This window comes from Hirundo rustica, chromosome 17 (assembly GCF_015227805.2).
Source record: "Hirundo rustica isolate bHirRus1 chromosome 17, bHirRus1.pri.v3, whole genome shotgun sequence".
Taxonomy (NCBI): domain Eukaryota; kingdom Metazoa; phylum Chordata; class Aves; order Passeriformes; family Hirundinidae; genus Hirundo; species Hirundo rustica.
This window is the reverse complement of record NC_053466.1, coordinates 12,427,774-12,455,480: the sequence shown is the minus strand read 5'-3', so window position 1 is coordinate 12,455,480 and position 27,707 is coordinate 12,427,774. Positions and strand designations below refer to the sequence as shown.

At 59.5% G+C, this 27,707-nt stretch overlaps 2 protein-coding genes across 6 annotated transcripts in view; both read right to left on the bottom strand.

The window, feature by feature from the left end:
• Positions 1 to 861: 861 nt before the first annotated feature.
• Positions 862 to 9,248, bottom strand: CABP7 (calcium binding protein 7). Its single transcript, XM_040080968.2, has 5 exons — positions 8,962 to 9,248; positions 4,277 to 4,420; positions 2,883 to 2,995; positions 1,922 to 2,075; positions 862 to 1,809 (listed from the first exon to the last, which is right to left on the bottom strand). Exons 1-5 carry the CDS (start codon positions 9,068 to 9,070, stop codon positions 1,682 to 1,684), a joined length of 648 nt encoding a protein of 215 aa, XP_039936902.1. The 5' UTR covers positions 9,071 to 9,248; the 3' UTR covers positions 862 to 1,681.
• A 7,610-nt stretch (positions 9,249 to 16,858) lies between these two features.
• Positions 16,859 to 27,707, bottom strand: part of NF2 (NF2, moesin-ezrin-radixin like (MERLIN) tumor suppressor) — a 46,388-nt gene continuing 35,539 nt past the window's right edge. For 3 of the 5 annotated variants that reach the window (XM_040080656.1, XM_040080657.2, XM_040080660.1), the window contains 2 exons: positions 26,364 to 26,523; positions 16,859 to 18,160 (listed from right to left, as the gene is read on the bottom strand). In XM_040080656.1, the coding sequence (XP_039936590.1) occupies positions 18,110 to 18,160; positions 26,364 to 26,523 (211 nt within the window). In that variant the 3' untranslated portion in view covers positions 16,859 to 18,109. Of the gene's footprint in view, positions 18,161 to 24,668; positions 24,714 to 26,363; positions 26,524 to 27,707 lie in introns of all 5 variants that reach the window. The other 2 variants (XM_040080658.2, XM_058422777.1) reach the window with 1 other exon arrangement.

Sequence of the window (27,707 nt, the reverse complement as noted above, 5' to 3'; positions counted from 1 at the left end):
TGTCCCCGCCGTGGTGCTGCAGGGTGGGAATTCCCATGCAAGGAAATGCATTTTCCCCATGGGAACAGGCAGGGGAGGTGAAGGTGGCGATGTCCCAGCCCCACTGTCCTGGGATGGGCTCCTCCAGCCCCATAATGGGGAAGCAGCAGCTTTGCCTGATTCTCTCCCAGCCCCGAGCACTTCTCCTGTTTTTATTTATTCCTTTAATCTCTTTGCCATTAAAAATGCATTGCTGGGGGCTCCGGAGGGCGGTGCATTAGGTGGGAATGGGCTCCCAGAGCACACACAGACGTGAGGCCAGGGGATTCCCGATGTCCCTCAGCTTGGGGGGCTCACGCCAGGGCCGGGCCCCAGTGGTGTAAATCAGGAGTAACAGGGTGCTCCCCGCCGCCAGCCTTGGGCCGGATCCCCAGCTTGGCCCAGGAATTGTGACTCTGTGGAGCCTCTCTGAACACCGCAGACAGACCCTGGTTCCTGCTGGAATTACTGTAAATCCAGGTGAAAGCACTTCTGGGAAGGGGCTTGGGCTGAGCGTCCTCTGCATCCAGCCAAAGGGGACTGAAACATTCATCAAACCCAACATCAAATATCAAACCAAACATAAATATCAGGGCACGAGATGAGGACAGGGATAAAACCACTGGGATCCATGGGAAAAGGCAGGACCTATAGCAGGATCCACAGCGGGACGTGGGAACTGCTGGGAAGGAGCCAGGTCCCACTACCCTAAAGTTTAGGGATGTTCCAGTCCCCAGAATCCTGGGGGTCACAGCCCACCTCCCATTTCAGGAGGACTCAGCAGCACCCACGGGTGCTCCCAGGGCCCCACCCCAGCATCTCCAGGAGCCCCCGCAGCCCAGAGCGCTTCAGAAATCCCAGTTTTATTTCAGATCAGAAACAACCAACCAGGAAGAACAAAAAAAAAAAAAAAAAAAAAAAACCAAAAACAAAAACAAAAAAACCCCCAAACAAAAACACCACCCCAAAACCCCCAAAAACTCCAAAGAATGAGAAACGGCCCCAAATCCGAACCAGTCCGTGCCCAGGTGGGTGCTACATACAGGCTGGGGGTTCCGGGGCGTGCGGGGCTCCCCGGCCTCGGGGTCGCTCCGGCTCTTCCCAAGGGGGGTGGGCTCAAAGTGCATCAAGCAGGAGGTCAGGAATGTCCCCGCACCGGGCAGGTGGGGAAACCGAGGCACGGCACGGGGCCGGGCCGGGACAGGAGGGACGGGAAGGGGCTTTGGGGGGGGGGGTGGAATCCAGCCCTTGGCAGCCAAGTCCATGCAAACGCTCCCGGCTCTAGGAACCGTCTCAGGCGCGTGTATTGCTTAGGGGATGATTTGGTTTATCCTAAATACGAGCTCTAATGCTAGATCGGAGAATCCGACGGGACCCGCCGCGGGAGGGGGCTCACGGGGCTCCATGCACGTCACATGCACTCACGGGTCGATTTTGGTCTGGCGAGGGGGGGTCGGCGTGTCGCTGTCGCCACCAAAAGTCTCCGCGCTCCGCCAACAGTGGCGACGGCAGCGCCCGGCGCGGCTCTGTCCCCTCGGCTGCCCCCCTCCCGGGGGGGTCACGTCTCTGGGCCACGGATGGATGTACACAGAGATATTTATAGATATTTATAGGTGTCTCCTCCTCGCCGTCGCTGCGGGGCCCCGGCGGCGGGGGCACCCCGTTACTTCATCCCGCTGCGCAGCACCTGGTTGGCGGCGATGAGCATCACGCTGATGATGAAGGCGATGGCGAAGGCGCAGATGAGGCTCTTCCGCACGCAGGTCTGGCGGATCTGCTGGCTGGAGCAGGCTGGGGGTGGGAGAAACACCGAGTTACCCCAATGCCAAACGCGCTCTCCTTGTGCTGAGGGTAACCGGTGCCATCCCCGCGGCTTTTGGCATTCCCGGCGCCCGGCACTCACTCTCCACGTCGACGGGGCACTCCTCGGCCGTGCCCATGTGGCTCTCCTCCTCCGTCATGATGATGTTCTCGATGTCCTTCATGGACAGGTGCTCGCAGAAGGTGTCGTACAGCAGCCGCTTCAGCTCGTCCACCGTCAGCTTCTGCATGTCACACTGCCGGGGACGGGGGGGGCGAGGGGTGATCCCATGGCCGGCAGCACAGGGGGCTCCGGGGTCCCCCAGAACCTTTGGGTGTGGTGGTTTGGGTGGATCACCCTGGAATAGTCTGGGGAAGGCCTGGTGACGCCCAGCAGAGCGAGGGGCACCCAGAGGGTGCTGGCACCAAATGTGGCGCGTTTGTGACAGGGGCATCAGTGACACTGATCCTGACCCTGATCCTGACCCTGACCCCAGCCCTGACCTTGAGCCCACCATTAAACCTGATCCCAACCCTCATCCTAGCCCTGACTCCAACCCAAACCCTGATCCTAAACCTAGCCCTAGCCCTGACCCTTAAACCACTGCTGACCCTGACCCTTAGGCTTATATTAACGCTAAACTGGAGCCTGAGCTTGATCCTAATATTAAACCTAACCCTGACTCTTAAACCAACCCACACCTCAACCTTGACCCAGAGCCTGACTTTCACCCTTTGCCCAACCCCAATTCCAGCCTTGACCCTCATCCTATCCCTGATCCCTGATCCCAGCCCCAGCCTTGGCTCTGACCCTGAGCCTTCCCTGGTGCTCTCAGTGCAGGTTCTGGGGTGCTGCCCCTGGGAGGGGCCTGGGGGTGTCCCATGGGGGCTGGGGGTGTCCCTGCATTCCTGTGGGAACTGGGGGTGTCCCTATGTTCCCCTGGGGATGTCCCTGCATTCCTGCGGGAACTGGGGGTGTCCCTGTGTTCCCCTGGGGATGTCCCTGCATTCCTGCGGGAACTGGGGGTGTCCCTGCGTTCCCATGGGGGCTGCGGTGTCCCTACCTTCCAGAAGACGGTGTCGAAGTCGGTGCCGTGGAACTTCTCCGGGATGCCCGAGGTGGAGAGCTTGGGTCCCAGCAATGTCACAAACTCCTCGAAGTCCACCTGCCCGTCACCTGTGGGTCACAGGGGTGGCCATCACCCCCTGCCTGGGCATGGGGGCACGTGGGACACTGCCCCTCCCAGAAGGGGCCCCATGGGTGGTCACAGGCCCCCCTAAACCAGTTGGGGACCCTCAGGATCGGTTGGGAACCTCCAGAAAATTTAGGGAACTTCCAGCTTTGGCCAGAATGCCCGATGCTGGATGGGGTCCCTAGTGGCAGCCAGGACCCCAGTGCACACTGGGGACACCCAATGTGAGCTGGGGACACCCTAATATCACCTCATTCCCCCACAGTGTGATCTGGCACCCCAGTGCTGGCTGGGGAAACCAAACATCGTCCAGGACATGAACACGAGCTGGACTCCAGTTCCAGCTGGGACCTCAATCTGGAGGCCTCCCAGGGCCATCTGGGGACCACAAATGTTGGCTGAGGACCCTCAAAACCAACCAGGGACTCCAACACTGGGTGGGGACCTCCAACAAAGTTTGGTGTCCCCAGCACCAGCTGGGATGGCAGCGTTGGCTGGGGTCCCCAGTGCTGGCTGGGGCTCTCACTGCCATGTAGGGACCCCCAGCAACATCTGGGGACCCCCAATGCCATTTGAGCCCCCTTCCAGTGGGACCTGGGGACACCCGGTGTCACCTGAAGCCCCCAGGACTGGTTGGGAAAGCCCAACACTATGCAGGATTCTGAACAACAGTTGGACCCCGAATTCCAGCTGGGACCCCAATTCCAGCTGGGACCCCGGTGGTGGCCATCCATGACCCTGGTGGTGGCTGTGACCCTGGGGGTGCTTGGTGGCCGTCCTGGCCGTGTCCTCTGGCAGTGGGGGACGCTGGCGTGGGGCTGTCAGGGCAGCACTAACCATGAATAATGAGGGGAGCGGCGCCTTGGCAGCGCTGCTGGAAAGGCTTTTAAATGGGGAAAAAAGGAAAAGCCATAAATTAAGGAGCTCTTTCAGGTCCCGGTGGGCGAGGGAGGGGTGGGGACAGGGTCACGGTGGCAGCGAGTGCTGGAGGGTGTTGAGGACGTGACCCAGGGTGCAGGATCCACCCTTGGGTGCGGGATCTGGCAGGTTTAGTGATCCCATGAGCGTCCAGGATCCTTAAATCTTCCCGAACAAAGCTGCAGTGGCGATGATGATGATGACGATGATGGATGAGCTCCAGTGGGAGGCAGAGCCTGGGTCAGGCTCATCCCACATCCCGTGCCGTGTCCAGCACGAGGGGTGGGAAAATGGGAGGACTGTGCGTTTCTCCCAACCGTGGGTCCCGTCCCTGTCCCCAGCCCTACCGTCCATGTCGAGGCGCTGGATGATGACCTCCAGCTCCACCTCGTTGGGCATGTACCCCAGGGAGCGCATGGCCGTGCCCAGCTCCTGCTTGGAGATGAACCCGTTGCCATCGCGGTCGAACACCTTGAAGGCTTCCCGGATCTCTGTGGGGGGAGCAGGAGTGGGTCCGGCTGAGCTCCGCGCTCCAGCACCCACGGAACCCCTCTGGGGATCCCACCCGCCCCTCCGGCCTCCCCAGAAGGCTCCGAGCTCCCCACCAGACCCCGAATATTCTCTCCAATTCCCGTCCCCCGCTGGCCGCACCCACCCTGCCCTTGCCCCTGGCACGGCCGAAACCGTGGCATTCTGCCCTAAAAACGCATCCCTGGGGGTGCCTGAGCTTGGGGTGCCACCAGCTGGGCGCTGCAGTTGGGGGCATCCCCACGGTGCCGCAGCTTCCAGGGAGCATTCCTGAGCACCCGTGGGGGGCTGGGGACTGTGCCCATCCCGGGGTCCCGGGATGGTGGGCTGGGATTGTGCCCCATCCCACGGTCTTGCGTTGGGTCTGTGCCCCCATCCTGGGGTCCAGGGGCGGGTGCTGGAGCTGTACCACACTTTACCCAAAAAACAATCCCAAATCTTGACGGAATTGCTGCAGTGCTCAGCACTGTTGGGCGCAGAGGACCGAGTGGGAGGTTTGGGGGTTTCTGGCTCAGAATGAACCCCTGGGATGTGGGGGAAGATCCCTGCAGGGTGGCAGGGAGACACTGCAGGGAAACTGAGGCACGGCCTGAGTCCATTGACTCCATCCCACCTCCTGCTGCACTCAGGACTCTGCTCCTTTTTGGGGCAGTTTCTGGCTTTTTGATGCCACCTGATGTGCAAAGCTGGAACCAGGCTGATGGAGAGGAAGGACCAGGGAATTTGTACTGTGGGAGAGTGGGAAGCCAGGCCAGGACCTGGAGCCTCTTCCTTCTCCATGTGGCTGCCAGGGAGATTTGTGCTGGAGGATCCCAGCAGGAGAAATGGGCTCAAAACCCTGGGTTTGGGGGAAAAAAAACATATTGGGTCACAGTACCGACCTCAAGGGTTTGGGAACATCGCTGCCTGGGTGGTGTCACATGGGCGATGTCTTTGAGGTGTTTTGGGGGACTTTTGTGGAATTTTGGCTGTCAGTCTGAGCTTCTCCATGGCCAGTGTCCCTGCCTGGGCAGAGAGATCCTCCAGCTTCTCCCCGTGCTCCTGGGGGGCCTTGCTACACTCCAGGCACCCCCAAAATTCATCCTTCAAGGACGTCATCCCAAGGAGCTCCAAGGTGGCTCCTCCTCAGATGGTTCGGGGTGTTGGAGGACAGACAAGGACGTGTCCTGACAGTGGCCAGGGTGGGGTCCTGGCTCCCCCCTGAGCACCCCCTGCCCCAGCTGCGCCCCAACTCTGCTCAGCCCCAGTGTGAAGCCATGTCAGGATGTCGCCGGTGTCCCCCAAACCCGGGGACAGGGGGAAGGGAGGAGCCCCTGGGTGCCTGGCACCTTGTGGGGTCCCCTGGGGCTCCCAGCACCGCCAGCGATCCCCAGTGCTGTGCGCAGGTGGGTGCTGAGGGAGGAGGGGACATCACACTGGGAGCCAGGGACGGGGTGAACTGGGACAGCAGCCGGTGCTGGGACACGGGGAGTGGGCACACGGGCACCACGGAGGGGTGTGAGCACACACGGACACACAGACACAGAGACACAGACACACAGACACACACAGACACACACGGAGACACAGACAGACACAGAAACACACACAGACACAGAAACAGACACACAGACAGACACATACACAGACAGACACAGACAGACACATACACAGATGGACACAGACAGACATGGAGACACAGACACAGACACACAGACAGACACAGACACATACACAGACAGACACAGAGATACAGAAACACAGACACACAGACAGACACAGAAACACACACAGACACACAAGCACAGAGAGACAGACACACACTGACAGAGACAGACACGCAGATAGACACACTGACAGACAGACACACCAACACACACATACACAAACAGAGACACACACACACAGACACACACAAGACAGACACACAGACACACACACACAGACATCCCTGTGACACCCCTGGCAGTGACACCGGACCTGTGTGCGCACACACGGACACACATCCCTTATGGTGATGCTGTGCTGGTGTCACACACCAGCACCTTGCAGGGATGTGCCCAGGTGTGCAAACACACACACAAACGTACACACAGACACAAACATACACACAAACGTGCACACACACACAGACACAAACACACACACAAACACACACACACACACACAAATGTACACACAGACACAAACACACAGACACACACACAGACACAAACATACACACAAACGTGCACACACACACACAAACGTACACACACACACACAAACATACACACAGACACAAACGTACACACAGACACACACACAGACACACAAATGTACACACAGACACAAACACACGCAGACACACAAATGTACACACAGACACAAACGTACACACACAAACACACACACACATGCATAAACACGCAAACACACACCCATAACATACAAACACACAAATACACTCACACAAACACACACAAACACGCACACACACACAAACACACAAGCACACACATGCACAAACATGCAAACACACCCCCATAACATACAAACACACACACATACACTCACACAAACACACACACACATACAAACACACACAAACACACACAAACGCAAACACCCCTTGCACTGACACTGCGTGCACACACAGGGACACAACCACAACCACGCTGCAGCAACGCTGTACCTGTGTGTGCGCACACAAACATTGCGGTGATGTGTGTGAGTGTGCAAACACGCCCCAAACACCTTGGAGCGTTGTGCTCGTGCACACACACACACACACGGGTGCGCTCACAACCCCCTTGCACTGATGTGCATGTGTGTGGATGCAGCACACACTGACACCTTGCATGGGTGCACCTGTGCCTGTGCACAAACACACCAACACCTTGCACTGAGGTACTCGTGCATGTACACAAACACTTTCCTTGCAGTGCTGCTGCTCTTCTGCACACGCGTGGACGCGCACAACCACAATGCAGTGGTGCTGCACCTGTGTGCACGCACCAACACCCGGCACAGCTGCGTTTGTGCGTGCACACACGCGCTGATGCACACACAGCCCCATTGCAGTGTCATCCCTGCGCCTGCACTCCCGCAGCCCCTGTGTGTGCACACGCATGGACACGCACAACACGTCACGGCGATGCCGCGCTTGTGCACACTGACACACGAACACCGTGCACAGCTGCACTTGTGCCTGACACAGCCCCACTGCAGCAAAGCTGTGCTTGTGTTTGCACACACACACACACACACAGACCCCACCATGTTGCAGCGATGCTGAAGTTGTGCACAGGCACACAAACACCCTCTGCAGCAGGGCTGTGCGTACGAGCCCGTCCTGCTGTGACGCTGCGTGTGTGCACACTCACACAAACACCTCCTGCAGCGAGGCTGTGCATGGGCACACGCACGTGCTGCAGTGACACAGAGGCCGGCACAGCCACGCAGGCAGTGACACCGGCACAGCCACGCACACGGAGCCACCCTGCAGCCAGGCCAGGCGTGTGCACAGATGTGAGCACACCGAGGTGTGAGCGCACCCACAGCGCGGTGCGAGGGGGCTGTGCTGTGCCTGTGCACACACGCAGCCCCTGCAGTGAGGCTGTGGCAGGCACGTCAGCGCACACGCGCGCCCTGCAGAGCTGCACACGCACGCACGCACACACAGCCCTTGCACACTGGTGTGAGCTCCTGCTCGGGGCTCCCAGATGGATTTTGGGGCTCCCCTCATTCCCAGCCCTGTGGGTTCTTGCCTCAGTTTCCCCACGGGGATGCCGAGGGCTCCAGGTTTGATGCCGGCCCAAGGGTGCTCTCCCCAGGCAGAGTGCAGGCATGTGTGGGGTCACCCCCGTGCCTCAGTTTCCCCCTGGTGCCGGGTCTGGAGCAGGGGGTGCTGCACCCCTTTCCCTCAGGTTCCCCAGGGACACCCCAAAGCCGGGCACCGCCAGTGCCCGTCCCGCCGCCCCGGCAAACTTTTGGGGTGGAAAAAGCCATTCTGGTGGCGGCCGGCTGAGCTCGGCCCCTCTCATCGCACGGGCGGGCAGAGCCCCGCCGGCCGCTCCTCCCGGCCGGAGTCCGGTGACACCGGCACCGCGTGGAGCCGCCGTGACCCGGGGGGTGACACGGGTGACAGCCGCCCCTCGGGTCCCCGCGCCGCCAGCCTCTGTCATATTATGACAGCGGGGAGGGGGTGACCCCCCCGCGCCGCGGAGGGGAAACCGGCCCCCCGCCACTCTCGCCGGTCCCTGCTGTGTCATATTGCCACAAGCGGGGGCCCGGGACCCCCGCACGCCTCCCCGCTTCAGCTTTCCGTCTTCCCCTCCTCCTTCTCCTCCTCCTCCTCCATCCATCCGCATCCCGCTCGCCCTCAGCTTCCCCACGGCGCCGGGGGAAACGCGCACCCCGACTGCCCCACGGCCGCATCCCACGGGATGGATTTCCCGGACCCCCAAACCCCCTCACCCCGCAATCCCACGGGATGCCCCCCTCACCCGCCCTGATCCCCAGGCAGCCCCCCGAACCCGCTCACCCTCCAGCTCATCCTCGGGGATCTCCACGGGGCGCTGCTCGGCGAGGATGTTGGGGACGGTGTAGATCCCCCGGTACATCAACGCCGCCGTCACCGGGTGGAAAGGCATCTTCGGGGCTCCCCAAAACCCAAAGTTTAAACCCAAATCTCGTCGGGTAGCGGGGGAGCTCCCCCCGCTCGGTGCCGCCGGACGCTAAACACAAGTTGCCGGTACCCGCCGCCCCCCGCCCGGTGCCCACCGGCCAGGGGGGGCCGGCGCTCCCCGTCCTCCGGGGCCGGCGGCGGGACGGGGCTGGCGGCCGAGCCCCTCACCGCGGAGTCAGGGCGCGGGGGGGCTCCGCTGGGGGCGGCCCGCTTCCCCCGCGCACATGCCCTCCCGAAGTGGAAACGGGAGGCGAAAGCATCCAAGCCCCGGTTAAATCCCGGTGGAAGCGGCGGCGGCGGGGGGGACGGGGCTGGCCATGCCGCTCGGGGCCCCCACCCTGCGCCCGGAGCCCCCGAACCTCCGCCCGGGGCCCCCCTTCCGCCGGCCCCGGGCCGCTCACAGCCCCCGGGGAGCCGCTGCCACCGGGCCACGCTCCCCGGTGGGGCCCGGCATGGCGGGGCCGAGGTTGAAGGCGGCCTCTTCGTCTTCCTCCTCCCTTCTCCTCTTCTTCCTCCCCGCCAAGTGTCCCGGGCAGGCCGGGGCTCGCTGCCGCCGCGGTTCAGCCCCCGCCGCGCACCCGCCGCCCCCCCCGCCGCCGCCGGCAGCCGGAGCATCCTCGGCCCCGGCCCCGGGAAGCGGCGGCGGAATCCGGGGAGCGGCGGCGCCGGGCGGGTTTTGAACGGTCCCGCCCGGGAAATGGGGCTGGGGGCGGGGGGGAGGTGGGGCCTCCCCCCGGGGGGGCTGCGAGGGGGGGGCAGTGCGGCAACGACGGGGGAGCGTCCCGGGCCGCAGGGAGGGGGAGTGGGAGACGCTGGTACCGCGGGGGGTTGCTCGGGGGGCTGGGGGTCGGCGGGCAGGGCCAGGGGGTTCCTGCGGCACCCCCTGTCCCCGCGGGTGGCACCCCGGGGTCCCCGCGCACGGCACCGCAGGCTCCCTGCGCGTGGCGCCCCGTTGGTGGGGCAGTCGCCGTGCCAGGGTCCCTGCAGGGTTCTGGGACCGTCACCATCCCAAGAGGCCGTGACCCGCATGTGGCACCCCAAACCCGGACATTCGTCGCCCCCGGGTCCCTGCGCGCGGCACCCCGGGCTGTCATCGCCCCGAGGTCCCTGCACACGGCATCCCGTGCCCGGGCAGTTGTCACCCCCGTGTCCCCCCATTGGCACCCCGAAGCCCCTCCGCGTGCCACCCTGTGCCAGCCATCACCGCGAGCTCCCCGGGGTTCTGCGGGGCGACAGGGCCAGACCTCCTGCTCCCACGGCACGGAAAAAATGAGCCATGGAAGAGGCGGGAGCGGGGCCAGGAGCGAAGCCCTCCATCCCCGTCACCCTTTCCACTCATCTCCTGTTCGCCCCCAACCCTGGTCGCATTTTTCACCTTATTTCTCACTTGGACGTTGACTGATCACAGCAGGGCTCCTGTGCCAGGGCAGGTCCCCACCGTGCCGTGCCGTGTCCCCGCCGGGCCGTGTCCCTGTGACATCCCTGCGCTCAGCACGCGGCAAGGATCGCTCCCAGCACCGGGCACGCCTTCCCTCCCAAATCCCGCTGTCCCCCTTCCCCGGGCCGGGCTGTGCTGGGACAGCCCGGCCCGCTGGGAGATGGGCGATCTCGGTGTCCCCTGTGCCTGGGTGGCATCTCCGCAGGTGGGGACAGTGGCACGGGGAGGCTGCCGAGGCTCCTGCTCCGCGCGTTGGGAGGTGCCTGGTGGGAGGGAAGGGTCTGGGGGCCGGAGGGACGCGGTTCCCTGAGCTGGAACAGGGTGGGAGAGGGAAAAGGGGAACAGTTGGCACCTCCCAGGTTCTCAGCGGACACCCAAGGGTGCGTCAGAGCGATGGGGAAACTGAGGCACAGCCGGAGAGGCTCCAGATGTGCCTCTCATCTTGGCACTGCCACAAGAACCCCAAAACACTTAGAACAGGATTCCTGCTGCTCCAGCCGCTTCACCAAGCCCCCCCCCCCCGCCTCCTGCAGCGGCCGCTGACACGTGCTCAGCCTCAGCCCTTTCGCCGCTGCCGGGAATTCTCGGGCTGCTCCCACCTCCCGTGTCCTGACCCCTCCATCCCCCGGGATGGAGCCCGGACCCGGCTCCGGGGCTGCCCCGAGCCCGGCGCTGCCTCCCGACGGCGCTGCCGCTGCGGCCGCCCTTGGCTTTAACCAGCTGGGGTCCCCTTTAAGCTATTTTTTAGTTGGGAGAAATTTCCCTCTCCGGCAGCAGAAAACCACCGCGCTCCGGAGAGGGGATTTCAGGGATGTGCAATCCCCGATGCTATGGGGTCTCAGCTCCCAGGGCAGGGTCGTTCCTCCCTGGGGACTCGTGGCTTTGCGGTGGATTTTCCCAACTCTGCTGAAATTCCCTCCTCCCCTGGAGCCCGCCATGGGGTTGGGGCTCATGGATCTGTGCCCCACAGGGAGTCTCCAGCGTCCGATACCGCGGCTGAGTTCCCAGCACGCGAAGGGGGAAGTGCTGATAATGACAAGTGGCTCTTTGGGCGAAACAACCCCCAGAAAAGCAAAGCCTGATCGAAAATCTCCTCACACACACACATCCCCACACACACCCCTTTTTTTTTTTTTTTTTTTTTTTTTCTTTCTTTTTTTTTTTTTCTTTAACAGATCAATTTGCTCCTCGATGTTAACGAAGTTCCCTCCCAATTAATTCTCCAGAGGCCCTGGGCTGGAAACTCATTAATTTGTCACCACCCAAATAAATCCCAGCAGGAATATCAGGGCCAATTTCTGGGCTTTTCCCCTCAAATCCCCAGCGGAGCTCCCTGCGCAGTGACAGGAGTGTCGGAGCCTCCTTCCCCGGGGATGGGGCCGTCGGTGATCCCGGCTCCCGCTCCCTGGGGATGGGGTGGGCAGGCGGCACAGGGCGGGGGGGAAGGAAAATTAATTACGTTTGGAGCCCTGATTGGGTTTTTGTTCATCAGGGCTCTCCGTGCCTTCCCGGAGCCCAGCTCGGCCCCACTGCCCTCCTCCTCAGGGGATGAAGGCTGGGACGAGCAGCGCTGGCTCCCTGCGCTCCTCCCCACGGTCCCCGTGAATTCCTTCGCTGATTCTGTGGGGAGAAGCTCTGGGGTTTCCTCAGAGCTCAGTCCTAAGGCGATGGGGTGGAGGCAGTGGCGCCCCAGGGATTTCAGCTGAGATCCCAGCCCCGGCCGCTGGGATGTTGGGAACGTTCCTCTCCACGATTCCCCCTTTACCTCACCCGGGGCTCGGGCCAGCCTTGCCAGCAGGTCGGTGCCACCTCTCCCCTCTGTCCCTTTGTCCCTCTGGAGACAGCAGCACTTTCCCAACGCTCCCAGGTGTTTTCCTAATTAGCTGATCCCGCTAATGAGGCTGGAGAAGCTCGATCCAGGCCCGGTGTTCTGTGGTTCATTTGGAGCTTCAGGGAGATCTCACTGTCAAGGGCCCTCGCTCTGGGTTCACATCCCAACATTAACGTCCTTATTTCTTTCAGGAATTTGAGGGGATGGAAAGGGAAAGGACTGAAGTGGCTCTGGCACACGGATGGGACTGATTGAGCGTTAATTAATCTGCTCCTTGTTCATCCCTCCCGTGGCAGCTCTGAGGGGCCCTTCTGGCTCCTCCCTGCCCAGCCGAGACTCCCGGGCTCCCTCCTGCCCTGAGGGATGTGATGGGGATGAGGATGAGGAAGGGGATGTGATGAAGATGAAGATGAGAATGGGAGGAGGATGAGGATTGGGATGGGGATGACGTGAGGACAGGGATAGAGGTGGGATGAGGCTGGGATCAGGGCTGGAAATGGGATGGGATGAGGATGGGATCCCTCACAGGAGTGGGGAGGGACGGGATGTGGACGGAGGTAGGATGGGGATGGGGCTGGAGATGGGATGAGGATGTCCCAAAGCCAAGGGAAAGCTGGCAGGGATGAGGAAACCTTCTGGCTGGGGATGGTACAAACCTGTGCTGGGCACTCTCAAATCCCTCAGGACAACCCCAGGGACCTCCCGAGAGCCTGAGGGGGCTGGGATGGGGATTGGCACCGCAGCATCCTCCAGACACTCCACTCCCCCGGGCACCGGGAGGGGACTCGAGCGCCCCAGGGGCGTCGTTGTGACATTTTAAAGTCACTGGCACCGAGCCCTCAAGGCGCTGGAGGCATCAATCTCCCGGGGCCGTGCTGTCAGGCGGGTATTTAGTGAAATGTTTCCTAAATGAACGCTTGATGGGAGAAGAGGGATGGCTGCAATGTTCCGAGCCACAAGGTTATCCCGGCTGCCGGCTCCCGGCGGCCGCTGGAAACCCGGGAAGGGCAGCGGAGAGAGCGCCTGGGGAGGGGACAGGAGCCTCCTCCCGGGACACTTGGGAGCAAATCCCACCCGCCGTGGGGAAACGCAGGGCACAGCTCCAGGCAGCTGCGGGAGGGAAGGAGGAATGGGAAAAGCTCGGAGAGCTCCGCTGAATTTGGGTTCTGAAAAGGGAAATATCCCTGCCAGAGGAGGAGGCAAGAATTCTGCTTAGGGGAAATTTTTCTTTATAGAAAAATGGCAAAATTTGAGATGAGCCTGTTCTCAGCACCCCTCCAATGGGATGCAGCCGGGGATGCTGAGGGCAGCGGTGACTCCGCTTGCTCCGGCCAGGAGATGGAGCAGGAAACAACTCCCAGAGGTCGCAGTCAAAGACCCTCAAGCTCATTAACAGCATCAGAACCAATGCTTTGGACAGCACAGCCTGCGCAGGGAGGAGTGCCGGAGCGCAGGGAGGGACCTGGCGTTTTCAAAAGGAACGGTGGTGGCTCCTGGAGGGAATTTTGCCTCCGGGACACCGGGCGTGGCTCTGCTCCCATCCCGCTGCTGGTGCAGAGTAACACCAGCTCCGTCTCTCCGGGATGCTGTCACCTGTTGCTGTGGGATGTCCTGCGGCGCCAGAATCCGGCGGTACCCAGCGCCAGGATGGGCAGAAAGGGACAGCAGGATGTCCCTGCAGGGCTGTGACAATGCCCAGTGTCGCTGTGGCCGAGCAGAAGGTGACGGCAGTGGCACTCCAACATTCCTGCCCCGGATCTGACCCCAGGGCAGGGATGGCAGCACGCCCCTGCCTGGTCCTGCACCCCACCAGGACCCCACACCCATCACACTTCACCCCAGACCCCACACTCGGCTCCAGGGATTCGCTCTCTGCTCGCTGGGAGCTGGAGCAGCTCCACATCCATTTGATCCCACCAGGTCCATGAATTACCCCTTCCTGGGCTGAGCGGGCAGCTCCGGTCCCAGCCAGGGGTTCCGGCTCCGCAGCTGCGGCTTCCTGCACGATAATAAATCCCCGATGAACCTGGCACAGCACGCGGAGCTTGCCGGGCCTCCGTGGGGAGCAGGGGGCCCTGGGTGCCAGTCCCCATCCAGGCTGCCTCTCCCCTCCCTTCTCCCTCTAAAAATTCCTTTCCCTCCCCTTTTTTTTCTCCCTGGAAGACAAAGGTGGGAGACACTGTGCCAGACATCGACGGGGATGGACAGGGATGGACAGGGATGAGTTGGGATGGATGGGGATGGATGGGGATGGGTTGGGATGGATGGGGATGGATGGGGATGGACAGGGATGGATGGGGATGGATGGGGATGGATGGGGATGGACAGGGATGAGTTGGGATGGATGGGGATGGATGGGGATGGGTTGGGATGGATGGGGATGGATGGGGATGGATGGGGATAGATGGGGATGGACGGGGATGGGTTGGGATGGACAGGGATGGATGGGGATGGATGGGGATGGATGGGGATGGATGGGGATGGATGGGGATGGACGGGGATGGATGGGGATGGATGGGGATGGACGGGGATGGATGGGGATGGACGGGGAAGGGTTGGGATGGATGGGGATGGATGGGGATGGGTTGGGATGGACAGGGATGGACGGGGATGGACGGGGATGGATGGGGATGGATGGGGATGGACAGGGTTGGACGGGGATGGCGAGGGATGGACAGGGATGGGTGGGGATGGCAGGGACAGTGCCGGGCTGGCAGCTGTCAGCCAGGGGGATCGAGGTCCCCACGTGCTCCAGGCACTGTCCAAAAAGAGCAGGATCTAGCTGTGATCCCTGGGAACAGCATTTCACCTCCTCACCTGCCTAGAGCAGTGGGTGCCCTGAGCACCCCAGGGTGCAGGGGGACACTGGGGGCTGGGGCAGCAGCCCCTGGGCTGCACAGCCAGGCCAGTGCCATCCCTGCCTCAGTTTCCCCATCCATCCCCTCTGCCCATTCCAGGCTCTTTTCCTGAAGGATTTGCTGGCCAAAGCTGTGCACGTTTTGGGTGGGCTCTGAACCAGCGCCCTGACCCCTCTCCAGGACTGCTGGCCCCAGACTCGCCACCCACAGGTCACCCTGTTTTCCCTCTGTCCCTTTCATCTCCAGCTCTCGAAATTTTGTTTTATTTTTGAGAGTATTTAATGGTTTGGAGGTGAAATAATGTGAGTTGAGGAGACTTTGGGAGCCCCAAAGTGAAGAACTGCTGCCAAAGCACTCCGGTGCTGCCTGGGATTGGCCAAATCCCCAATTTCCTTCCTCAGGAGCCCGTGGCTGGGGAAGGGGCTGGGAGAGCTACATGGCAAAGGCTTTTTGATGGTTTCTTTTCCTTGAGCAATGGCAGCTCACACCAACCCACACCTGCAGCTCCTTTTGAGTTCAGTTTGCTAAAAAGGGAAAAAATCAGGGTGAAACTTCCTTTGACAGGAGAGAAACGGTCTGGGATGTGCCAGGGAGGGCGGGCAGGGAGGTGGCACCGGGCTGGGAGCGTGAGAGGCAACACTGGGGGTGTGCAAAACTCTGAGAGCGCAAGGCTGGGAGTGTGGAAGGCTGGGAATGCTTTGTGCAGAGCCCCTGGGAGCAACAGGGACCTCTGTGCTGGGAGTGGATCCACGCTGGATCCATCCCTGGCTTCACCTGATGCCATCCTCAGGGCATCCATCCCTCCACACCCATCCCAGCACCTCCATCCCTCCACACCCATCCCAGCACCTCCATCCCAACACATCCATCCCAGCACCTCCATCCCTCCATACCCATTCCCTCTGCATTCCCAGTTTATCCCCCTGCCCTGCCCTGTGCTGGAAAAAAGCTCTTCTGGATTATTTCCAGGATGCAGGCGGTGCAGGTGACACACCAGTTGAATTCCTGTCACCGGAGGCCACGTGGGAAATCAGGTCACCCTCCACATCCCTCACCGGCTGCCTTCAGCCTCCCTAAAATTCCCGTGGGTATCCCAGTGGCATCCCTCTGGTGAAAGAAACCCCATCCCACCCCCCTCAGCCCTGCTTAAAACAACGAAAACCGGGAAAAATCCCCCAGCCCACCGGCGGGGACGAATCCCCCGGGGTTTTGCTGCCGGAGCGCGGATGAAAAGCGATCCATCGCCGACCCCGGAGGGACCGGGAACAGCGCCGGGGGTCGGGGCTCGCTGGGCTGGGCCGCTTTCATCCGTGATTAATTATAAAATTGAGGTCAATGCAGCACATCCTTTATTTATTCCAGGCGGGATGGGATCAGGGATGGCAAACACGGGGCTCAGCCCCTCTGGGCAGCCCAAACCCCTTTTTCCCTGAAGGAGGGATGAAAAGAGCCCCGAGGGATCGGGGACAGCGGGACCCCGGAGCTCTCCCGATCCCGCGGGAGCTGCCGGAGGGATCCCAGCACTGCAGCTGCGCTTCCCACTCATCCCGGCACCGCTAACTGCGGCAGCCGGGCTCCGAGCAGATTTCCCAAAGAAAAAAAAAAAAAAGGAGAAAAAGCCTCAGCTCCCATCCTAGTGCTGTGAATTTTTATTAAAACAAGAGAAAACAGTTATTCCTTCGGAGTACAACAGTCCAGGGAATGGGAAAGCGGCTGTGCCAGGCCACAGCCATCCGAACTGCAGCCACGTGCGGGGAATCGATCCCAGGGTTTAAATAAACGGGGTTGGGATGGGATTTACTCCACGCCAAGCCCCGGGCTGAGCCCCCGGTGAGGCTGTGGGTGAGGTGAGGTTGTGGGAAGGAGGGATCGGGGGTCCCGAGGGGATGGGAGGGATCCTCGGGGCAGCACCGGCTCTGCTGGAGGGTAAACGCAGCTGGAAGAGGATTCCATCCGAGCGGGGCACAGGATTTGGGACGGAGACAAGGAAGGGAAGGTCAGGGCATCCCTGTTCCCCCGGCGGGGGGGGTCACAGCAAAGGCACCCGCGATGGGACAGGCAGGAGCAGGCAGCCCCGGGCCCAGCCCGGGAGAGCGGCATTCCCGGGGGGCTCGGAGGGGCCGCGATGCCCTGGGATCCAGGGGAAGCCCAGCCCGGAGCCCCTGGATCCCCCCAGCCTGAAGCTGCCCAGGTTTGTCACAGTTTGCAGGAACAGTAAGGTTTCATTTGGTTGGCACTAGCTGTTCTCCCGCTCCCTGTTCCCAGCAGGGAGGAAGAGGAGGAGGAGGAGCCCTTCCTCCCACTTCCTCTCCCCAGGGAAGCAGCCCAGGATCCCCCCCAGCCTCGGGTCCCTGTCCTCCCGCTCGCTGCTCCTCTCCCACCCCAGCGGGCGCCGGGAGAGCCAGCGCGACGCTCCTGATTTACAGCACTCCACTGGAACATGCTCGGGATCCTAATGGAGCTCCCGGCACCGCCGAGCGGGGGCTCCGGGCTGGCACACAGGAGAAGGCAATCCAGAGGGGCGACAAGCCCTGCCAGGGAGACCCTCGGGCACGGGCTCACTCCTCTGCTGGCTGCCAGGGTGGGAAGGCACGGCCGCACCCCGACCCCGGCTCCAGGGAAAAGCCTGGAGGGCCGAGCCTGGAAGCAATGCTAGAAAAATAAGGAAAAAAAGAAAGCTGGAAATCCCAAGAAAACAAAGTGTCGGGATGAGGACTGAAGGGCTGCTAAGGTAGCTCCGTGGGCAGCCGGCCCCGAGTCCGTGGGTGTGCGGGGGCCGGAGCAGCCGGCGGGGTGTGGGCTGATCCCTCCGGGAGCCCCCGGCTCCGGCTGGGCGGGACGCGCCGGGAAGCAGCAGCGGTGCGGAGCGGGTGTTTCTCAGAGCTCCTCGAAGAAGGCCACGCGGGACTTGGTGCTCTGTAGGGTGAGCTGGAAGAGAGCAGAGCCGGGTCAGGGGGCACCCCGACCTCCCCCAGGAGGGAGCCGCTGCCTGGATCCCTCCGAAAATACCAGGGAACGTCGAAGCCCGGGGGTTGCGGAAGCCGGGGGTCGTGCAGCCCCCACCGCAGCAAGCACAGCCCGAGGGAAAGCGGGGGCAGAGACTCCGTCAAGGTCATCGGCACGGCTGAGGCTTCCAGGATGCGGAATACAAGGGAGACCGGATCCAAGGAAACACCTCAGTGAGTGAGAACCCACAGCTCCAACAGTCACCGGCCGTGTCCCCTCTGCCACCACACGGGGCCCATCCTCCCCATGCTCACATGAACCCCATCCCACCACCTGGGATCCATGCAGCCACCCTGGGATCTCATCTCATCCCATCCCATCCCATCCCATCCCATCCCATCCCATCCCATCCCATCCCATCCCATCCCATCCCATCCCATCCCACCCTGCTCCCTCTGTCCTGCCAGAGGTCAGAGCTGGAGACCCTCACTCCCAGGACTGTCCTTGCAGGCTCTGCAGGCCATGGAAACCCTTGGAAAGCTTTCCACAGCCATCCCAAAAATAATACCCTACGGAGCAGCCGCGAGCCCATCTACTAACGGGCCAAAGAAGATAAAAGAAATCCTGAGCGGCGGGGAAGAAATCCCAGGATTTACAGACAACCACCCAATGGAGTGCAGCAGAAGTTCCACCTTCCAGCCAGCTGCTGGAGCACCAGGAGTTTGCCAAAGCAGGCGGCTAATTGCCAGGGCTTCGTTTCAGCTGGATTAAGCACGGTGCCTTCCGCTGGGAATGCCGGTTTTGCTGAGACAGGAATCCTGGGATCACCTCACAGCGAGCTGAGCCCCTCAACGGAGCCGTCAGGCGCTTTTCCCCCTCCCTGCTTCTCCCCCATGGCTTTTCCTCAGTAATTCCTTCACAGCTCTAATGCCAGGCAGAAAAAAAAAATCTGTATTGCAGAGGAAATTTCTGCAAGGGCTCAATAATCTTCCTTGGCAGCAGCTCCTGGGCCAGGGCTGGCTCTCCTCTTCCTCAGCATCCCCTTGGCTGCTCCAGTGTCCCCTCCAGAGCTGGCTGGAAGGTGGGTGAGGTGGGACAGGGATTCTGTGTTGCAGGCAGAGTTTTTCCTCTCTAAGGCTGGAGAGGGGAAAAAGAAGGAGCAGAGAGCCCCAGGCTGCTGCCAGACCCACTGCTGGGGCCATCTGACAGGAAGCCCCATTCCTGGAAATGTTACAGGGCCTGAAGGGGTCCAAAAGAGCTGGAGAAGGCCTGGAGCAACAGGGTAAGGGGGAATGGCACCCACTGCCAGAGGGCAGGGCTGGATGGGAGATTGGGCAGGAATTGTTCCCTGGCAGGGTGGGCAGGGCCTGGCACAGGGTGCCCAGAGCAGCTGTGGCTGCCCCTGGATCCCTGGCAGTGCCCAAGGCCAGGTTGGATACTGGGGCTTGGAGCAGCCTGGGACAGTGGGAGGTGTCCCTGCCCATGGCAGGGGTGGCACTGGGTGGGATTTAAGCTCCCTTCCAGTGAGGAGCAGGACCAGGATCAGGGATCAGCTCCAGGCAGCTGCCTCCTCACACCCCACTGCAGCCAGGCACCGGAATCACCCAAGAGGAAACCAGGGCTGCTCCTCACTGCACCCCGACTCTCCACTGCCTGTGCCAGGTGGGAAAAGTCTCCCCTTCCCTTTTTCCTTCTTTTATTGTTGTTTTCCTCACTGTGGAGTGCAGGCAGAGCTATCCTTGCTCCCACTGGGAGCACCACACGGACCAGTCCCGAGGGATGCGCTGGGGGAAGATGGAAGAGCCCAGGGGAGCTCCGGGGCCATCCTGACTCATCCCAGTGGGCGCCTTGAGGGCACAGGGAGCTCTCAGCAGGGAAATCCCACTCCCTCAACTGCTTTTCTTTTCTTTTCTGCACTGGGATGTGAAAGCAAAGAGGAGAGCACCGCCCTGTGCTGGCCTCTCCATCATCTGCTGTGGGGAAAGCCTCCAACCCCTCCAAAAACTCTCCGCAGTCTCTGCATCCCCTTTTTCCTGGCCAGGCAAGGAGAAATAAATATCCCTCCCCGTAGCGTTACGCTGTGCAGGGTGATTAAGAGGGAGTTACATCCTCGTCAGTGCAGAGAAAAGGAAAAAAAAAATTGATTTACAAGCAGTATTATGATAATCTCCTTCCTGCAGGAGGGAGGGTGGGCTCCCGATGCTCTACCAGAGCCATCAAGGAAAATTTAGAGGGAGAGAGAGGCAGCGCAATTAAGCGGCCTGAGCTCAAATGAATCAAGATCTGAGGAAGGGAAGAGAGGGAAGAGTCCTGCTCCCTGCATTCCTGCACCGGGGCTCCTCCGAGCCCGCTGCTACCCGGACTGATTGGATTTAGGAAACACAAACAAACCGAAGCAACCCAATAAGTGCGCGGCAGCACGGGCGGTGTGGAGCAGGTAACCCGATAACTGCAGGCACAGCACTGCCGGGGCTGGGCAAACACAACCCAGGGAAACCCCCAAGGCTCCGGGGCCAGCCCCAAAGCACCAGCGAGAGGAAGGGGCTGCAGCTCACCTGCCCCCAAGCCTCCCCCAGCAGGGAGAGGTTTAAGGTGTCTCATTTCCTTGCTGTTTCCTGGTTTCTCCTGAAGCATGGCCAGGCTGGAGGAGAGGGGGACCCGTGCCACCCTCCCCCACCGTGCGATGCCAAGATGTTTTCCTGCTGCTGGGAAGATCTACAGTCGTTGCTGATCGTCATCCAGCGCTCCACACACTAAATCCTCTTCATTCCCCACTCGCTGCCCTGGTGCCTCTCTCCATCGCTGCCCACTCCCCAGTCCCACCAGCCAGGTGGACCCTCCAATCCCCACTGTTACTTTTGAACCCAAACCCTATTTTCCTGTGATTCTTCCCATTTCCCTCCCCGCTCCTCTCTCACTCCCACGCTGCCGTTTATTCTCTCCCGAGCACAACTGTCCCCCAGCCCCCGACGCTTTGATGAGCCCATTTGAAAGGAGAAGATGACGCTCCATGTGAAGGAAACGCTTTTCAAAGGCTGCCACAGAAATAGCTGATAGGCCTGACGTTTCCTACTTTCCTCTTGTTCCTTTGTAAACAAGGAAAAGAGGCTGCCGTGTCCCAGTTTAACTGCCTGGGAGTTTCACGTCCCAGCTCCGAGGAGAACTGGGAAGAAAATGAACCTGGAAGGTATGTGGTCTCTCACACGTGGAGGTGTGTGGGCAACATCCACGTGGGATGAGCCTCCATCTCCTCCTGCACTTGGAAAATGTGTTCCCAGAGCTGCTCTGGCCACTTGGGTATCTCCCGGCTCCCACCTGCATCCCAGCCAGGTGCCAGGCTGAGCGAGAAGCTGGCAGCCTCCCTCATCTCTTCCAGCCTCACAGCTCCCAAGGAAACGGGAAACACCAGTGCTGCTGCTCCTGGGAAGTCCCTTGCTGGTGGTGAGCCCATTCTGCCCTCCCTTTCCAGCTGGGATTGGATTACAGCCCTGCAGGAGACTGAAGAGCGCCTCATCCCTGTCCCGAGATCCACAGGGAAGGGAGGCAGCTCAGCCTGCCCTGTCCCACCCAGGCGCCCTCCTTCTGCCCTTCCCAGAGCATTCCTTGTGCTGGTCCCTTCTCTCTGCAAGGGACACATCCTCCTCCTCTCAACAAACCACTAGTGTTAAACAGAACTATTCCAGGGAATCTGCAGTTCCAGAAGGGGAGAGATGAGGAAGGGAGTCCCCAGGAGGTGACAGGGACCCCACAGAAATTGTGAAGTCCCCAAGGGACACGTTTCAGCGATCCCTAGCACTCTGCTCACCCAGTGCAGGTGGAAAACAGAGAAAGTGTCTGCCCCAGCACCAGCCTCCCAGAATCCTTCCACCTGTCCAGATGATGAAGGAGCCTTGTGACATTTGGAGGTGGCACATCCTGTCTGCATGATGAGACACTGCCACCACCAGGCACCAATGTCCTGACAAGGACAGAGCACAGCCTGTCCCCAGGGTGCAGGAGCGGAGACAGGGCTGCAGAAGTCCCCCTGGCTCTGCCCCACTCACCCTTCTGTGCTTTCAGCTGGGAACTGTTCATTGGCTAAATCCAAAGGGGACCTTAAATCTCATCCAGCACCATCCCTGCCATGGCAGGGACACCTCCCACTGTCCCAGGCTGCTCCAAGCCCCAGTGTCCAGCCTGGCCTTGGGCACTGCCAGGGATCCAGGGGCAGCCACAGCTGCTCTGGGCACCCTGTGCCAGGCCCTGCCCACCCTGCCAGGGAACAATTCCTGCCCAATCTCCCATCCAGCCCTGCCCTCTGGCACTGGAAGCCATTCCCTGTGTCCTGTCCCTCCAGCCCTTGTCCCCAGTCCCTCTCCAGCTCTGCTTTAGGCCCTGCCAGGGGCTCTGAGCTCTCCCTGGAGCCTTCTGTTCTCCAGCCTGCACAGCCCCACCTGGAATATCTCCAGGCACCTCCACAATGATCATTGTCCAAGCCAAGGACAGCGCTGCACCACGTGCAGGATCAGAGCCAGGAGAGGAGCCAGCAGGATCTACACGATCCCCATGGGTCCCAGAAAGTGATTCCCTGGGATTGAGCTCAAGCCCTGGAGAAGCTGCTCTCGGCCACGTGAGAGCCTGGCAGGAGAGGCCAAGGCTGCCTGCGGAAGGACCAGAGGCTCAACGACAAAGCTGCTTGTCTGGGAGCAGGCGTGGAGATTTGCTCCTTGCCTGGATACTTCAAAGAGCTTAAATCCCAGTAAATAAGCATGACTGTGCAAGAAGAAAGCAACTGGAATCAAAGAGCTGATTGTGTTTTAGCAGCCTGTCCTAGGAGCTTTCCTGCAGCGGAGGAGATGAGGAAGAGGTGGGTTTTTCACCCTCTACCACAGCCTGAGTGACAAACCCTCCTGAACCGGAGCCAGCTGGAGCCACAGCACCAGCCCACGGCAGGGAGCTACGGAGAAGGGAGAGCAGCTTCCAGATGAGGTGTCTGTGCTGTGCCCACAGAGCTCATAAAAAGGGATTAGCATGTTAACCACGTAATTAAACACGAAAAACTTAGCAGGCGCCTCCAAAGGCAGGCGCCAAACCCCAGAGGTCACACTGCAGCGCTCACCGTGCAGCTGCTTTAATTATGGGGGTCCTCCTGGGCACTGGAGTGCTCCCAGCTGCCTGAGGAGTGTTCCCACAAACTGCCAGGGCTTCATTTTGCCTCCTTGTGCTCTGGCCACAAGTGGATACCTACCGTGGAGGTGGCTCAAGCCAGGTGGGATGGGATAGCGTGCTTCATCCATGGCCAGTCGGTCTGGAGACACCCAACACCTCCCCCGAGGTGGCCCAGACCTGCAGGGTCGCCCCTTTTAGCCTCTTCCGCAGGAAGTGCTTAACAATGAGAGCAGCCTGGTTTGGGGAACACGTGCAGCTCCCCAGGGCTGGCACAAACCCCGAACTCCAAGGATTTACAGCCCCTGGAATGGCTGGTGCAGTGAAGAACAGCACAGCTTGTGCTGAGTTGTCCCGGGTAAAACAACCTCCTGTCTCTGCTCCCAAGCTCCAGAGGTGCTGGGGAATTGCTCTGTCTTTTCCAAAAGCATTTCCCACCAGCTCTGCCACCTGTGAGTGTGCTAGCCCAACACTTCCCTGAGTTCCACGGACTCCAAGCTCCCAAAACCCCGTGGCTGTGCAAGAACCTCGCCCCAGGGCAGAGCAGGACAGCTTCCCCAAACTCACCCTCCCAAAGGAGGGAGCGGATGCTCAGCACATACAGCCTGTGGATCGAGGGAAATCCCTGGAGGAAAGCGGGCTCCAGGAATAAGAGAAGTGGCACTAACGGGGCAGGATCCCCGCGGCAGGAGGAGGTAAGGGACGGGCAGAGGCAGTGCAGGGTCAAGAACAACTCCTGGCCCCAGGTGTGCCGGTGACCTTCCCCTGGCACAAGAGCCACCTGCAGACACCAGCTGTCCTCAGTCCTCTGCTTCACCTTCCTGGGATGCTCCTCAAACAGGCAGAGCATCCTCGTGCTGCTCCGCTCCGACACGGAGCTGCGCATTTTTAGCCTGTTTTGACAGCGCTGGCGGCAGAGTTGATGGGGTTCGGCTGCTTGTTTGGGGTATTTTTTTCTACATCCTGAATTTCTTTTTGAAACAAACAAGAGGGGAAGGTGCTGGTTTATTTCATTAAAGGAATCTTCAAAGGCTGCCCTGCACCTCCGATGGATTCCCAACCACCGGTGCAAAAACAGGCATGCTGAATTATTTACGTGCCTCCACCTGAACTCCCCCTCTGAGGTTGCCAACTCAACTTCTGCCAAGAAAGAAGCTTCCCAGCACGGAGGATCAGGTGTAGGAACAAATGCAGAGAGGCTGGGGGTGCTCCTGAGGGAGGGAGAGCCGGGCTGGACGGTGACCGCGGGCAGCCGGTCCCGCTGGAGCGCAGGCAAGCTCATGCACGGGTTAGTGCCACAGCCAGATCCCAGCACCCCCACGCAGAGTACCTCGGAATAACCTACTTGGAATTCTCAAATGCAGATAGGTCTTCTGCCCTGGGCTTGAGGCTAAACCAGCAAAATAAAATGAACAACAAATAATAATAATAATCCCCGTGTGTGATACAAGGGCAGGTGATTTGTGGGATCTTAGGGCTCGCCTGGAGCCATCGGCAGCTTCCAGGTGAGACAGAGGGTTGGTGCCATTGAGGTACTGCTGGACTGAGATCCCATTCCCAGCGCCCTGTACTTCCTTGCCCTCACCACAGAGAAGACAAAAGCCCTGCTGACCTCCCTGAGCAGAGCAGGCTGTAATTTCCCTCTGATGTCTCCACTAATAGTCTATTATTTGGGAACCTTTGCTCTTGCTGAGACGCAGCAGCCCCGGAAGGGAGGGGACAGGACAAGACTCCATCTTCAAAGGGAGGCGAAGGGACGGTGCCGTGACAAGCCCTGACAGACACGGAAATGATGGCCCAGCCACCCTCCTTAAGGGAGACAAATGCGACCATCAGCTCTCCATGAACTCCTCTCTGTCAGAAGTGAAAATTTAGCGGTTTCTGTTTAAACCAAGGACTTGGAACACAGAGACAAATCCTACCGAAACCTACTGGGAGCAGAAACGCCTCCAGATTCTAAAATGACAAAAGGGGTTGTGAAGATTTTTATTTTCTCTGCTCTAGTGTGACAGGAACCTGAATAGCTCCAGGCCAGCACGGGGAAACTGGAGAGTGAGCCCCACTTGATTCATTTTCCTGCCCCAATTCAGTGATCACAAACTCCCAGCCATGAAAGTCGGCAAGAACTGATATTTCCAAATCCTTTCAGACATAACTCGTGGCTGGGAGTAGTAAAGAGAGCAGGATTTGTTTTCCAAGCCTGCAGTTGTTACCACAGCCTGCACCCCGTGCCGTACGGATTTCCGAATCCTTCCCGAGGCCAGCTGCCAGCGAAAAGCCAGCCAGGAAAAAGCCTTTGCAGGGGAAAAAAACCTTTGCAGGTGAGTGGGGCCGACCACCACCATCCAAATCCATCGTGGATGTGCCCCCAGCATCTCATTGCAGAGCCCAGCACTGAGGCAAAGGAAAAAGATGGGATGTAGAAATAAAGAAGGGGTTTTGTTGTGAGCTTTCGGGCGACCCCGGGTCAGCAGACCCAGGCAGCATCAATTTTTGGCTGAAGTTCCTCATGTCAGCCCCATTTCAGGAGGCAGGTGGCTCCAGGGAGCAGAGGTCTCACACCCCCTGCCAGCAAAGGCTTTGCTGTTAGTGACTGAAGCTGCACTACAGGTTCTCTAGAGAGATTAAAAGAGAGGAAGAGCTTTTGGCTTTTTCCACTGAAAGCTCCTAAGCCAGGAGTGTTTCTGCCCTCATTATTCACCAGACAAGCTCAGTGCTCGTAGGGAAAGGCTGCAATAGGCAGGGAGGGCTTTTCCTGTTCACTGGGGATGCAGAGCCCTTCCAACAACATCCCTGTACAGCTTGTAAGGTTCAGCAAGACCTTCAGCCCTGGAGACCCTCACATTCCTTCCTGCAGCACTGGAGAGACCAGGCTGGGTCAGGACACCAGGACCACCAGAGGCTGGAATTCTCTGATCAAAGCTAAGCAGCTGGGGAAGAAAGCCTAGATCTAACCATTTTATTATCAAAAGCAGGGTGACTTTAGGGTTCTTTTTAAAGGGTTTCACCAGGGGAGATACAAACTGGGGCCCTCTGATACCTTTTTAATAGTGTTGTGCTTGCTGTTGCCCCGGCTGGAGTTCTCGTTGTGCAAAATATCCAGAGCTGTCTCTCTCTCCTTGAGCTTCAGCGCCTCAATTTCTGTCTTCAGCTCGTTGAGCTGCTCCTGCAGGTGTTTACTCTTCTCCATGTACTCCACCCTAAAGCACACACACAGAAGAGCCCTGGGTTAGCACTGACCAGCTGTGCAGATATATTCTGTTATTCTGATAACAGAATTATAACAGAAACAGCTTTTCTTCATTATTTTTAGCGTGTGGAACTGATAATATCACTTTATAGCACACAGTGAGCTACTCAGGGCAATTATTTGTTCCTTATTAAAGGGGACCCAGACAGCCAACCCGGCAATAAAAGTGTAAGTTACATTATTATACAAAATTAAACCCAAGCCGGGTGGTAATTTAACTCTCCCAATTTGCAAGTGAAGCTGACAGATATTTACACCACACAGTGGTTTAAGCAGCTACTCAGGAGAGCTCTACACCCCTGCACCCCTTCCCAAACCTGCTCCACAACCCAAACCCACAGATCTTTCCATGAGGAAGGACCCTGATGTACTGACTTGTCATGTTGTAGAGGCATTTAGCTCTTAAGCTGTGTGGGAGCAAGTGCTGTCCCCAAAATATCAGGTATCTTGTAGACACAGAGCATCCCTGGCAGAGAGAAAGTCTCCCAGAAAAAAAAAAAGAGAGAAAGGGGAAAAAAACAACCCTCAAAGCCAGCCATTCACAGAACTCGCCCTGAACTGCCTTCCACAATGAAAAATCACCCCATGAGTTTTGTACCTGTGATTAACCCTCTGAGCCAGGCCAGAGGGCCAGCAGGGTAATAGGAACCCTTTCCAGGGCCAAAATTTGTAGAGAGGTTTATCCCAGCACCCGAGGAAAGAGAACAGCCCCAGAGAAGACAGGAAAAGCATCCCTTTGCTTTCAGCATTTGGCAGAGGCAGCTCTCCCTGCTCAGGAGAGCAGGATGACCTAGATAGCAACCTGGGTACAGAACCAGGAATTAGCCTGTTATTTTCAGCTTCTATCTTTTTCCTTCTGGCTTTGGGAAAAAAGTTTTAAAAAGTTCTTAATCTCCCATCTCTAGGTGCGTGATTTCATACACGGGAGAGGGCACAGAGCAGAGGCAAAGCAAAGCACCCTCTGGGATCCAGGGGTGTCACTGCAGCCTCGGGAAGTTTTGGCCGGACCGGGATGACAGAGCCACTGTGGCTTTGATCTTCGACCCAATCGATGAACAAAGCACATCATTACTACAGAGATTAAAATCTGATCTGCTTTGATTTCTGCTCGATTGGTCATTTCGAAGGCTACAC